The sequence below is a fragment of the Zeus faber genome, assembly GCF_960531495.2.
Source record: "Zeus faber genome assembly, chromosome: 6".
NCBI lineage: Eukaryota > Metazoa > Chordata > Actinopteri > Zeiformes > Zeidae > Zeus > Zeus faber.
Window position 1 is genome coordinate 22,853,622 of NC_137201.1, and position 14,921 is coordinate 22,868,542.

Sequence of the window (14,921 nt, forward strand, 5' to 3'; positions counted from 1 at the left end):
CGTTTCAACGCATACCCTTTCTGAACGGCCCTATACAGTACGTGTGTGTGTGTGTGTGTGTGTGTGTGTGTGTGTGTGTGTGCGTGCGTGCGTGCGCGTGCGTGCGCGTGCATGCACGCATGCGTGGTGAACCCACAGTCTGCGTGAATCCTGATCAACCTTGACATCCAGTGGTTTGGAGCCGAACCCCAAAATAGATTTAGGAGCTTGGAGCGGCGACGGGATGGACCGCTCTGCACTCGCTGAATTATTAAATGTTAAAGGAGAGCTATTATGTTTTTCCTTACTTTGTGTGATGTATATAATGCTACAATGTGGGATGTTGATATTAGACGTGTCAAATAATGAGATCAACTTATGACACATTGATAACTGTGAACAAAAGGCTTCAGACCGCCACTCTCTCTCTGCATGAGCTGATGTCTGCTCGTCACCCGTGTCTTTATATGGTCACCTGCTCCATCCCATCCGCCGTGCATTTCTCCAAACAAAACGAATAAAAATTGTGTTTTTATTGGCGATGTACTCATTTTATCTTCCGACGATTACATGAAACGAAAGATCCCCGCGTGCGAGAGGCAACTGGATGGCATATTTCTCGCCTCAAAGTGGTTCAGAAACAGAATTTGGTGGACCGATTAGGAGACATCGGTGAAAATTACGGAGTAAATACAACAAAACCCGGAAGCCAAGCTCAAACCCCATTGGCTCACAGAACCAGGTGCCCCAGGAGGGAGGTGCCACCCACTGCAACAGCGCGTTTTCAGACAGGGCGGATTGGAGGCATGTAAGAATGGCTCGAATGCATAGTCTGAGTGGTATTATTAGCAAAAAAAAATTAAAAAACATGTTTTTCGGGTTCTCAAAGACTCCCCACCCCGTCTGGAAAGGCAGTGTGCGTCAGGAGGAAACACAGGTGGACAGGGTGTGGACACATGGTCATTATTTCTCCACTTAGTCGAGCAGTTTCAGAAAGCCAGTCAGCTGATCACCTGTCAGACACACAGGTGGCTCACTTCACATCATGACATACAAGACCATTTTGCACCAAAATGAAAGGCACTTTTCACCACAACAATGAGCGTTTTGGCCTGTACTGTGTGCACCGGGGAAAGTGGGTTTTCACGCCAAAATTTGCCCATGATAATCATAATCATCATTACAATAACCGATTTAATTCACAAGCTTCTTTTCAAGAAACCCGAGGATAATTTAGAAAATAAAAATCATTCGCATCGTAGAAAACACTGCAATGACAACATAAACCTTCCCGAGCACGACAACACTATAGAGGCACTTGGAACATCGTCCCAGTCTGTGGTTTTCACATTAAAAAAAAAAAAGCAACAATGAATGGAAATGTGCTGGAAGGAAATCTCTGCATGACTGTTTTCCTACTGTAGTCAGGCAATAACACCAGATGTGAAAACAGACACAGATGTCTGTCAGCTGAAAGTGTAAACGGCAGAGGATGAAAGAGACTGAGAGAAGAAAGAGAGAGAGAGAGAGAGAGAGAGAGAGAGAGAGAGAGGGAGAAGGATTTTTAAAACAATGTCGATGATAAAAGAAAAAATTGTGATTGCTTTGCCCTTGCTCTCACTATCTGTGCCTCCAACCGCAAAATGGGAAGGAGGGATAAGTCATTATGTTCAGGTGTGTTAACACAAACTCAAACTCAAACCCACGCACGCACGCACACGCACGCACAATAAAACTCCTCCCTCATCTCCCTTCTCAGCCCCACAAAGCAGCACCTTGAAGAGATTAATTTACTTGCAGACAGGCAGTAAAAGGGACGCCTCATAAAAATAAATAAAATTGAAATAAAATAAAAACTCCTTTATGTGCGATCAATACCCACAGCAATGAGCGAGCACATTCTGCCTCAGACAGTGGCCCAAAACATGGAAGCGGAGCTTTGTAGTTGCTCGGCTGCCTGGCTCCAGAAAAGAAACTCAGAGAAGTTGAAATGTTTTTAACGATTCAGGTGAAGCCGATCGGATTAAACAGCTTCTCCCGGCTCAGCGGCAAAATAATGAGAAAGAGAGAATCCATAGAATCCACAGGAGCCCTTATCACAAAATCATCCACCTGACTGACTGTATTCCCATGCATATGAGAGAGAGAGAGAGAGAGAGAGAGAGAGAGAGAGAGAGAGCGAGAGATAGAAAGAGAGAGAGAGAAGAGAGATAGAGGGAGCGAGAGAGACAGAGAGAGAGAGATGAGAGAAGAGAGAGGGAGAGAGATAGAGAGAGAGAGAGAGAGAGAGAAGAGAGAGAGTGAGAGATGAGAGAGAGATGAGAGAGAGAGAGATGAGAGAGAGAGAGAGAGAGAGAGAGCTGTGATATTTGCTTTAAAAGCAACTCAGGACGACAGGTGTAATGCTCAGGGTGGGAATTGCGAGGCATCTCACTATACGATACCATCTTGATACTTGGTTCCTGATACAATAATATCGCGATTCTTTATGCTTTGCAATAAACCAAGTATTGCGATACGTTACTGCGATATATTGTGACGTATTGTTAATGTATTAGTCACCTGAGTGCAGCAAAGACTTTAAAAAGCATCTTTTTTCTCCATTTTGGTCTTCTTGAAGAGAAGAGACAGAGTGACTGACAAGTGTCCCGGACACACGAGGTGCTTCTTTAGTTTGTTTCATTCAATAAGGAAAGTGAAATAAAGACTTTTACCCATGTAAAAGAAAAAAAAAGACCTCCAGTTCTTACACAAACCAGGCCAAATTTGATGTGCCCGCCCAATGCAATTTTTTTCCAGCCCAATGTGATCAAAAGCAGGAAAACTGCCCAATCTGGCAACAATGGGCGCAGACCACGGGTCCTTATATCTACGGAAATGAGAACTGTCGCATACGCGTGACGTAGACAAACGCCGTCGCTGACGCATCGCTGCGTTTGCTGTCGTCACTGTTTTTTCTTCTGGACTTCCTGGATCTGATTCCAGCGCCGCAATGTTTCCATTGGAAACACAATTTATATGATAAAATATCGATACTTGGCGTCCTTATATCCATACAATATCGCTGCGCAAAATATCACGATACTACGCTGTATCGATTTTTCCCCCACCCCTACTCAGCTCAAGGCCGCTTTACACTGAATTCGACAGACGACAACAAGAAAAACAATCCGGGAGTCCGTTCATTTCGATGGAGAAAGTTGGATTCCGCATGAGAAACCTTCCGATCGTCTGTGATCAGCTCCGCCCCTTTGAGATAAGCCCCGCCCCTATGCAGTCCCAGATTTCCGCGTCTGGGATGCGCGCAACTTTTTCAACTATTAAGACATATTTGGTATCCGACACTACTACTGGAAGCCACCGTTGCTAAGCAACTGCTAAGTGGCACTGTTTGAACCTTCTTTAAACATAAATACAGGAAGTTACATTGATAAGCTTATATATATATATATATATATATATATATATAATTACACTTTTATAATTAACTTTGGATGTTGCCATCACTCATTTATCAATAAGCCTGCCATTTTGTGAATTAATTATGCATTATAAATAAAAAAATATATAATTCTAAAATAATAAATATTAATAAATATAAAATATACAAAAACAAGTAAATAGCATTTTTGCTGTTCTAATGGCAGTTTTTTTTTTTCTGGCAGAGGCATGGGGAAGGCAGTGTGATTCATAATCTGGACACAGTTCATCCGACGGCCACGAGGGGGATCCCACTGTCTGATGGATTTTCGGATTCGGTGTAAAGCCGGCTTTAGCTACGTACCCCGTCGGACATTGTGCATCCGCAGGTTGTTCTCTTGTAATTTGGAGTTCGTTTGGAGATAACGGCCGTGAGGAGCGACGGCGTGCTGATTAATACGAGCCACGATAGCAGCTAATTCCCATATTGCTGGAACTGCAGTTCAAACCCTCCATCGGGCCGTTGGAGGAGGTAGAAGCTCATTACTCAACGCTGTGCAAAGACCCACAACCACACGCAGGCAGTTAAAAGCACACACACTAAAGCGTGAGCACACACCCACACGCACTCACACACACACCCACCCACCCACACACACACACACCCACACACACACACACACACACACACACACACACACACACACACACACACACACACACACACACACACACACACACACACACAGACTCTCATTAGAAATCCACTAGACTAGCAGCAGTGAGCAGAGCAGCTGGTGAGCGGAACATCTTAACAACTTTGCATCAGCTGTTTTGACGGGGTCATCGTAAAGACGACTCCTTAAAGGAAAGCGTAATCGCCGTGTTTCCGACAAAAAAAAAAACGCAGATATGACTGGAAAAACAAAAAGCAGCGTCTTTGATCCACAGAGCCTTCATAAGATTTTTTTATTACAGAAATGGAAATGGAAATGGAAAAAAAACCAAAAACACTGGGCTTCCGCTTTGATCAAACATCAATGTCAACACTCGGCCCATTGCTTCCCATTCAAATGCATTAAGTAATGGAAGCTTTCCTTAAAGGGTTGGTTTGCTACTTCTTAACCCAGGCCTTATTAAAGTGTTGGTTCCCATCATGAATTACTGTTCAAAGCACAACCTCGCCGAACGCTTTAGTGCCGAGAAACTTCCCATTCCGCTGCTGCTTACGGTCCAATCGTTGGGTCGGCAATCGTTTACCCCCCGAAAACAGGTGGAATCTTTTCTGAAAATGGGAAACTGAGTTGCCCTTGTGTATTGAATAACAGCATCTTTGAACGACAGAAATATTACATTTGATTTAAAACAACTTCTTTGCAACCACCTCGGTTCATCCTCAGAGTGTAACGTTGGCTACGGCAGGTTGTCGGTCGGAAGTGATGCGACTTCCTGTTTCCAGTCGCTCGCGTTAGCGCGGATGTAGCCAAAGTAGCTCATTTGCAAAAGTGTTGAAACAACCCTGAAAGACCTGAGAAAGCGCAAGGTTTTGCGACCATGTTTTTTTCCCTATCTGACTATACGACTATGACTCACGGTTCCTCCCACGGTCTTTGAAAAGGAGATTCTACATGTATTTCGGCGGCTTTCAACCTCTGCCCCGTCGGAATGTGTTGAAGCACGGTGAGAGGCCGCGGCAGAGCGGCACGTTCCTCAACAGTAAAGCACTCACCGAGGTTGTGCCGCAGAACGGTTATAAACGACCGGTCCCAGCCTTTTCGATAAGCGCTGAAAAATGTCCGAACCTGTCCTTTAAACGGAGGGGCAGGAAGGGAGATGAGATGAGATGAGCGACGGGGATGAACATCCTACCTGTCTCGCACCTCCTTCCTGTGAATCCTTGCTGGCAAACGCAGAGATTGGGAGAGACGCAGGATCCCCCGTTCTGGCACAGGCCATCACACATCGCTAGACGCAAAGCAGGAGGGAGCGGCCATTACTCACCGAGATTAACGAGCATTAACTATGTAATTAGACCGGCAGCATTCTGTATTTGCATAGAGAATAAGAGCTAATTCACTGATGTGATTCATTACGGCCTCTCAAAACTCCAGGCTGAGTGATGAATGCGTCGGGCCGGAGTTAATTCTGATATGTTCATTATTTTGTCGAGTGCCTCCCCAAAACCCGACAGTAGGACATTGTTTGTCTTCTTACTTTAAACAAAAGGACTGACACGACCGGACTGATCCTGTTTTTAAAGGGTCTCCTGAAGGAAAGATGGCAGCCACCGAAGAACATGCTCACGATTGCCCCAAAAGTTTTAGGTCATAGCACTACGGGTAAATAGTTTCCTTCTAATTACTAGTGCTGCTAGGGGAGAGGATTAAAATCTGATGATGTCACACTTGTCTTTAAATCAAAACAAGTGAAATAATCTCATCACTTTCAAGGTGAATAATATTAATCAGCATGTTATTTAAGTCATTGTGACTACTTTTCATATTTGGAGATTTCTTCGTGGGGGAAACAGGATTTAGGCTCAAGCCTCTGAGCTCCACCCATTCATTCGCCGTCTTCATTTGAGTGACAGGTGGGAGCGGGCGTTGCTATGGAGACGCGCCGTCAACTACATTCCCTGGCGTAACGCTAACTGATAACGCGAGGAGACAAGGCAACGGAGACCAGTTTTCATGATCCATGAAGCCTTTATTATCCTCTCAACAACCATTACACCTTCCAACATCTGGACGGAGCGATCGCGAGGTTTGAGGAAACGTGGAAATGAAATGATCTGAATGTCCAGTAAGGTCATTAGTACGTAAAGTCTCAGTAGCAAAATACACATCTATTGGAAAATCCCAATAGAGGAGGCACTATCATTGCAGGAGGATAAAATAAATGTTCAGTTATTATTTATGATGATGGAGACATAGTAGTATAGTATATATAGATTTTCTAGCTTAATGCATTTTTAATTTCACTTGGGCCTAAAGGTATCGTTGGTGCCCTCAGTAGACGCTGGTGTATTCACAGTGTATTTGGTGTTTCTCTACCTTTGCAGACGGTTCCGTTGCCGGTGTACCCCGGCTTGCAGGAGCAGCTGTGGCCCCCCACCATGTTGAAGCACAGAGCGTTCTCGTCACAGTTGTGCATTCCACTCAGGCACTCGTCGTGCTCTGCAGACAAGAACACAGAACCACAGGTCTCAGAACCATCACATAAGCAGTCAGCGGTTGCTGGGTGAGCGACCGTGCGTCAGCTGTCTGTGGGTTGCCAAGACTGACGAAACGGTTGCCGTATTCGAATCATTTTATGATTCAGTGTTTCACCATTTTGGACATTTCGCTTGGTGGAAGTTTCGAAATATACAGAGGAATATAGAGGTATACTGCGTTCTTTTTTTTTTTTTTTCTTTTACGTATGAAAAGTGGTCAACAACGGGGCAACCAGACACAAAAGGGTTGCCAGAGGGCCAAATCTGATTGGGCAACCATTATTGCTGGGCCCTGCCAACTGTTCACATCTTTAATGTTTAAAAATAAGATGCAAATATCTAATAATAAAGCAAAAACTACAGGATTCTTCAATAGTGGATGGATACTATTTTCTAATTATACCTATGTTGAAAGAAGTTATAATCCCTAGTTTATAAAGCGTGTGAGTATCGAGGTAAAGTTGTTTTAACAAGCATGAGTTTCCACGACCAGAGCCAGTGGTGGGATGTCATCCCAAGGACTGTCCACGAACTGCTCATTAACTGCCAAAGAACTGTCTAGGAACTCAGACAGACAGACAGACAGACAGACAGATAGACAGATAGATAGATAGACAGATAGACAGATAGACAGACAGATAGATAGATAGATAGATAAAGTCAGGGGCCACATCCTCCATCCATTATATCCCATGAAGAGAGCGAGGAGGGCTACAAATTGAAAGTGACATTGTGATGAGCTCCTCCATCGGGGATATGATGTCTGAGAGTGTGTGTGTGTGTGTGTGTGTGTGTGTGTATGTGTGTGTGTGTGTGTGTGTGCTTGCGTGTATGTGAGAGAGACATTGAGGGATGGATTGAAGGGCACCTCAGGAGGACCTGGTATCGCACACACCTGCTGATGGGCAGAATTAGAGGCTGCTGCAGGGCACACACAACCTGCAACAGGAGAAGGAGGGGGGTGGGGGGGTGGGGCAGGAAGCTAAGGCCGCTCACCCAAGGTCGCCCTTCTGTTCAGCTGCCAGAGCAGCCAGCTGTCACTCTGCACTGACAGAGGGAGGGTGTGTGTGTGTGTCTGTGATCCATGGTTTTTATAGATGTGTTTCCAAATGTGTTTGTGTGTGTGTAGATAGATAGATAGATAGATAGATAGATAGATAGATAGATAGATAGATAGATAGATAGATAGATAGATAGATAGATAGATAGATAGATAGATAGATAGATAGATAGATAGATAGATAGATAGATAGATAGATAGATAGATAGATAGATAGATAGATAGATAGATAGGTAGATAGATAGATAGATAGATAGATAGATAGACAGACAGACAGACAGACAGACAGACAGACAGACAGACAGACAGATAGATAGATAGATATGCCCATTTGCCATCTCACTCATCTCAACACTTGATCTTCAAGATTATTTATAATCGCTAAACAGCTCCAAATCATAGTAAAAATAAATAAACAAACAAAATAATAAACAATATTATTGTTGTTTTTATGGATTTTTCCTTAGTTTTTTTCATTTTCATAGATTTTGTTATTATTATATTTTTTAAATTGGATTAAATTATATTGTAATTTCTATTGTAACTCGAGAACGTTGTAAATGAGGATTCTTCCTCGATGGTATCTTGGGGCGAATTAAAGGTTAATTAATTCCAACTGGATGGAGCTGAAACACATTTTCTAGCATTGCACTGAAACCCTTTCCAACCATCAACGTCAACCTTTTGGTGTTTGTAGTTTCTATTTAAAATTACTAGATCGAGCTGCGTTGCACCGATGCGACAGCAAAAACCACTGTGATTTCCTGAAAATTCAAATATACAATAAAGTGGGCTGCTCATGTAGGGGCAGATGATTCAATCCTTATACTGTATAGTCGCATGCTTTCGTAAAAGGGTGGATATATGAGTGTGAGTGTGAGTATGTCAAAGTGTGTGAGAGAAAGTTGTTTTTCAGCCATGCTGCTATCATCCCCCCTTTGTGTTTACAGCTGCTTATGTTGAGAGCTCCTACCAGAGTTTTTGTCTTTTTGTCTTCTACCTTTTTGTGCTTATGTCAGCGCATTTTGCCGTGTGTGTGTGTGTGTGTGTGTGTGTGTGTGTGTGTGTGTGTGTGTTTGCGTGCGTGCGTCTGTGAGAGACAGAGCTCCGCCGGCGCTGACTGCTGCCGCTCAGGCTGCAGACGGATAAACAATCAATTATGTATCGTCTGTCGGCGGGGATCTCTCTCTCCCCCCCCCACCTCTCTCTCTCTCTCTCTCGCCCCTCTCCTGCGGCTCTCTTGGGTGTCCCTCGTCTCTCTCTCTCTTTCTTTCTCTCTCCCCCCCTCACCTCTCTCTCTCGCCCCTCTCCTGTGGCTCTCTCTCTCTCTCCCGCTCTCCCTTCCCCCCTCTCCCTCTCTCTCAACAACACCGCCCGCCGACTTCTCTCACATGAGACATCTGAAGGCATCTCAGCTCGAACGTCACTTTAGTCCAATTAGTGAAACACTCTGCGAGGTGAAGATGATGTGTTGACAGGGAGAAGGGGAAGGGCGTCCAGGGCCGGCGCCCCAGGACAACTCTGGATATTTTTATTTTACTTATTTTGTCTACTTTTTTGAATCCATCTTGGAGGAAATGAGTCCTTTGTATCTGACCCACCCTCGTGTCTTACGTGTCTAGGAGGAGCGGGCGGCCACGTGGCCGCACAAGGGCACCCGCTCCAGATCCTAACTGACGCCTTGCTCAGGGGCATCGGGGGCAGGAAAGTCTAACCCCAGCACAGGCATGTCTATTTTTGGGGTGGCGGGTTAGGCACTTCTTCAATATCTCTGAGGGGGTTGGTGGTTGTTTGATGCACAACTACGAAAATTGGAAGTTTGCCCTGGGAGGTGGAGGTGGAGGGGGTGGGCTACGACCCTTTTGACTCCGCGGATCCAAAGTCATCTTTTTCTGATCTCCACTGTTCTCCGACCCCGCTGCCCCACCTCCACCCTCTGCCCCCCCCCTGCCGCTTCAGAGCCTCAGGGGCACAGGTCTGGTTATCACAGGATTAGAACAAGGACACACATTCATATACACACACACACAGGCGTGCACACACACTACACACACACACACACCTCAGGATAGCCTCCTTTAATAACATTCAAAGGGAGAGCACAGCCAATCCGCTCCCTTTCATGGATTAGCGGCTAATCTCGGAGAGCGCCAAGCACCCGGGGCACTTTGGGGAAAAGGAGAGTGAAGGACGGAAAAGGAGGAGTACCGTTGACCTTCAAGACCGATGGCGAGAACCATAAAACGTGAAAGGCAAATGGACGGAAAATGCTGGGGAAGCTCGGACGCCATTGAATTCCATGCCCGTTCCAGTCCCAGTCACGACATTCAGCCGCTACATTTCATTTTCAGGGTAAAGTATACGGACAGACCGGATCTGAACCGATGACCCCAACTCCGACTGTGAAATTGAACCGGGGCGCCACGCTGCGACACCATCTTCAAATCCGAGGACAAGAAGCAGCACTCCATAATTCAGATGCCTGACGTCCACACGTGAAATGCATTTCTGTCGAGGGTTTCCTCCTCTTTAGCATAAAAGAGAGGCTCCTTGTCCGGATCAATGTAATTCACGCTGAAATATGGCCGCCGATCGCTTGTAGATTGATTCGGCTGAGCTTGCATGTTATTAATCGCTGCCAGCCGTTTGAGGAGTATAAAGATCCTCGTATATCAATCCCATGCACTATATCAATAGGTCGTAAAGGGCTTGGTTTAATGTTTCCCACAGCCACTCCAAGGAATTGGCATTCCCCCTTCGATTCCTCTCACTGAGCAGCAGATGTTTGATTGATATGAATAAGAAACGGGAGGCCTGAGGCACGCTGAGCTTAACTTAGCACAGCTCCAGTGCTATCCTAAATGCCACCGTTCCAAGTAAAGAAAGGTGGCACCTTTCCCCTTGCCTTCTTTCCCTCTAAAGACCCCAGACGTGGCTCCTAAGATCGACTCCGGCGGTAATTTCTCTTCCTAATATCGGCTAAGAGGCGGGATTGGCCCATAGCACTGATTGTGTTCCATGCACCACCGGAGGCCGTGAGTGGTGAATGCGTGTGGGCTGATAGTCCAATAACTCAGGAGAGAGATTACGACAGTAATTTGACTGTAGCGGAGGAAAAGTCATTACATCAAGCCACCGCAAAAGCCTCAGTTTAATCACAGAAATGGACTTTTATAAGGAGGCGCCGAGCGGCGCGTCGCACTGCTCTGACTCCCAGGCATTTTAATAGGAATCTAGGTAAAAATAAAGTGACACAATTTAATCCGCTGGGTTCGGGGGTATTAATCTTCATTGTAAATCTGGGGAGGGGAGCCTGCGAGGAGGAGAAAGACAAATGAGCGAGACAATAAAAGTGGCCTGCAGCTAGGAAGATTATAGGAGCTACAGCGGGTGAAAACGCATCGTGAGCGGCGGGCGCCTAAAGATAATATGTAAACGCACTGAGTAAGCAGCGAGTTGGCGCCAGCTGATTAATTCAGCAGGAGACGAAGGAATGAGGATAAACGCCCGAGCGTCACTCTTCCAGAAAACTATCGCTCAATGGCATTTCCAACTCGCTTCCACCTGTTTTTGCGAAACGATGAGAAGGCAATATGTCCCGGATCAGTTATGCTCCGCCTGTTTTTACATAAAGGAGACGCAGAAGATGAAGCGCTCGGCGGGGCGGGGCGGGGGCTGGGCAGATGGAACAGGATAGTTTTCCTAGAGCTTTTCCAGGCTCTGCATTGTCTCGCCTCTCAGTCTCACGGAAATGATTTAAGCTGCAGCGACATTTGTGGGGGGGTGGAGGGGGAGGTGGTTCACAGTCTGCACACCCCCCCTCCCCCCCCAGCATTCTGCCGCCGCTGGGTTCCTCTGTGAATTGTTTTTTTTAATTACAGATGGGAAGGAAATGCAAACGTTTCCTCCCCTGCTGAGATGCGCGGGGAAAGGAAGAAACGGGCAAAAGAAAGAAAGAAAGAAGAAAGAACAAACAAACAAACTAACAACCAAACGAACAAACAAACAGGAATCTTCCACTCAGAGCTGCTGTGATGAAGTGATGAAGCTCCTTTTCCGCATGGAATGAAAGGCGTAAATCTACTGGAAATGTTCCGTGTCGGCCCAATGTGGGAAAAGCAGGATCTCGCCGCTCTCGACCTAGTATAGTTTTCGGGAAAATGCCGACAGCTGTGAATGGAAGTGAGGGGGAATGGGAGTAGTGACAGTGCCGGGACAAGCGCGTAAAGTCGGGGTGGAGTGGAATCCACCACCACTCATAAGCCCCTTTCACACATAGTTCCTGGTAAATCACTGTGATAACCTTTCTGGCACAGCCAGTGATTTTACTATTCACACATGCAGCAACATAACATTCCAGAATATTTCCGTCTTGCGCCTTTTCACCCATGCCAAGATAATGCCAGAATTGATGGGTCAAGGGACAGTCCAGTAGATACCGGTGATGCCACATGCCCTCCCATGCTCCCTTCCCTTCCAGCCGGCTCCAACCCACCCGGCTTCAGCTGCCTCCACTGTCAGCGCCATCCTCACCCGAGGCTCCAGGGTTTACCTTAATCGGTTTATAAAATCAGCGCGATCATTTTCAACTCCTCCTGCATTCTCTGCCTCCGGAGAAGGAATGTTCACCCGATCTACCTCTCCCTGTTCGCCCGTTCCTTCTGCGGCTCCGCACTCTGGTGCAGCGAAAGCACCACTGGTGCACTGCATAAACCATGTAGGGCCCCTCTCCATCCCTAACTCTTAAAGACACGTCTAGGGTCTAGGGTTTCCAGTAGATTTATGGTTTTAAGGGCAAGTGGGAAAGGGGCTTAACTATATTTTCTGGCTCAAACCGCTCCGATATGACATCATCATTATCATCATAATATCACTAAACATGTCAGAGTGTGTGTGTGTGTGTGTGTGTGTGTGTGTGTGTGTGTGTGTGTGTGTGTGTGTGTGTGTGTGTGTGTGTGTGTGTGTGTGTTCCTGCATTCCGATGTCTTCCTTGTGCAGCGATGTGTTTTATTCTAAATTTCTCTGACCTCTGGACAACTGAAAACACGGGATCATTTTACTAAACGGATACATCCCACAACCATGTTTTCTTCCAAATGTCAGCGTCAATTTAAGTTAACGCTAGATACAGTGCTAGGCTTTGTTCCTCGGAGTTATAATAGCTGTCATTTCTGCCCTGTGCAATGTTTACAAAGCCAAACTGAAAATGTAATCTTCTATTTATTTGTTCCTGCATGGCTCTGCTTCATATTGTGTCAGTGTCTATTATTACACTATCATAGGCTTACACTTTGAAACTGGCATGAAATGAACACAACACATTTTAATCGTTTACAGCAATTATTGGCGCGAGAATTTGTCGTCGTCTATGATTCAGTGATGACGACGGCCCCGCACACAGTGGGGACCCCCCGGGGGGCGCGAGCGCAGACTGAACCATCCGCACATTGTTCCAAGATTTGGATCGCTCCTCTGCCTCCCACACCCATTGTGTCCCCATTCCACACATTCAGGAGATCTATTCCATTCCTATCGGACACAGGCATCAATACACACACACACACACACACACACACACACACACACACACACACACACACACACACACACACACACACACACACACACACACACACACACACACACACACACACACACACACACACACACACACACGGACAATATTAACAATTGCTGAAATTCAACCACTTCCCTAAAGGCCAGGAAATGTCTAATGTCACCAGGTTTTCAAACTAAAGTCCCTGATTCACGCACAAAGTGGCATTGCATCTCTTTTTTTGAAAATCAGGTTCCGAATTTGCTCTGTGATGCACAATTCGAAAAAAGGCCTGCGTGTTTGGGCGTGTGGTGTGCTTACACTTTAAAGTATTTTTCACACATCATCAACTCCAGCAGAGCTAAATCTCATATAAGCAACAAAAAGTTTTGGTCGGCTACAACCACACGAGCAAGATCCTTGTTTTCGGGGTAATATTCTCTTTTTAAATGAATCACAGGTATATTAGAGCAGTTCCAAATGTAGCTGTATTTAAAACTAAGATCTATTTCACTTCCGAGATGCCGGTGATGAAGGCATATTTCCCTAGTTTCACGGGAGCTAGGCTAGCTGATCCCCTTTGCAGCCATGCATTAAGCTAACGCCGCTAGCGTGCAGAACTGAAGCATCCCTTTAATGTCGATGCATTTTATGGATGCATGCTGTGAAACCACAGGTGTGAATGTTCTCATTCATCCATTGGGAGTTCTTTGTTCTTGGCTGATCCTGCCATGGGGAGAGGGTCTTCAGAGACCGCTCGGATCTTCCATCGGAGCGATTCTCTTCCCAGGTCCTTCTTGTCGGCCGTGATATATTTGCACACGACCCGTAAGTCTTTCGTGACGCTGACAAGGCGACTAACGACGCAAATGAATATGGACAGGCACACGCGTCCAGTTCAAGAACGTATTGGCATTCATTAATCATCTCGTGCACGTGCGGCGCGCACGGCATTGATCGACCACGCCCGTTTTCTGAACCCCACGTCGGCTCTTATCTAAAGGATTAAAGAATATGAGAATGAGCCCGTTTCCTCTCGTTCCCCAAAAGCAGCCGGGACGATTTATCTTATTTTTAAAGCAAGTATCCTGATCAATATTTGATGTGTGACAATATGATTCAATTTAGGGAGATTTCTATGAACCTCACGGAACACTGGAATTTGTTGCAGATTTCACAGTTTGATTTCGTTACAGCAGTGAATGGACGATTTGCTTTGTTATCAAGACAAAGCAAATGGAAAAAGCATTGATTTGGCCACAGTTAGACGCTGACATTGGTTGCTTAAGTTACCTGGTGCTAAATCATGTGTATCCTGCATCTTAGAAGCCGGAGAAAACAGTCAGAAATAAAAATATTAAAACAGATTTCCATTGCTAATTTGTTATCGGCATCCTAATCCCCCCTAAATTAATGGCTCTAATCCATCTTTTACATTATTTTATGTACAGAAAGCTGCAGATAATGACTTAGCGACGACGGCAAACTACTAATCAAACAGAAAACAATACAAAGTACTGAATCAGCACATCCTGCGCCCTCATCACTCTAATCCAAACCCGAAAAACTTTCTCAATTCAATATTTACAAGGGAAAGCAGCGCTGGAGTCCACTGTAAAAACAAAACCACAAAACACTCACAATAAAGCTTAATTTGAATCTAGAATCAGAATAATGAGAGAAATCCAAAG

General features: G+C 45.5%; 1 protein-coding gene across 1 annotated transcript in view; it reads right to left on the reverse strand.

Annotated features, from left to right (window-relative positions):
- nell2a (neural EGFL like 2a) overlaps positions 1–14,921 on the reverse strand; it is a gene marked incomplete at both ends in the record, with an annotated part of 107,796 nt that overhangs the window by 37,116 nt on the left and 55,759 nt on the right. Inside the window, 2 exons of the mRNA XM_080003107.1 lie at positions 5,269–5,364; positions 6,453–6,575. Coding sequence (XP_079859233.1) covers positions 5,269–5,364; positions 6,453–6,575 — 219 coding nt within the window. The remainder of the gene's footprint in view (positions 1–5,268; positions 5,365–6,452; positions 6,576–14,921) is intronic.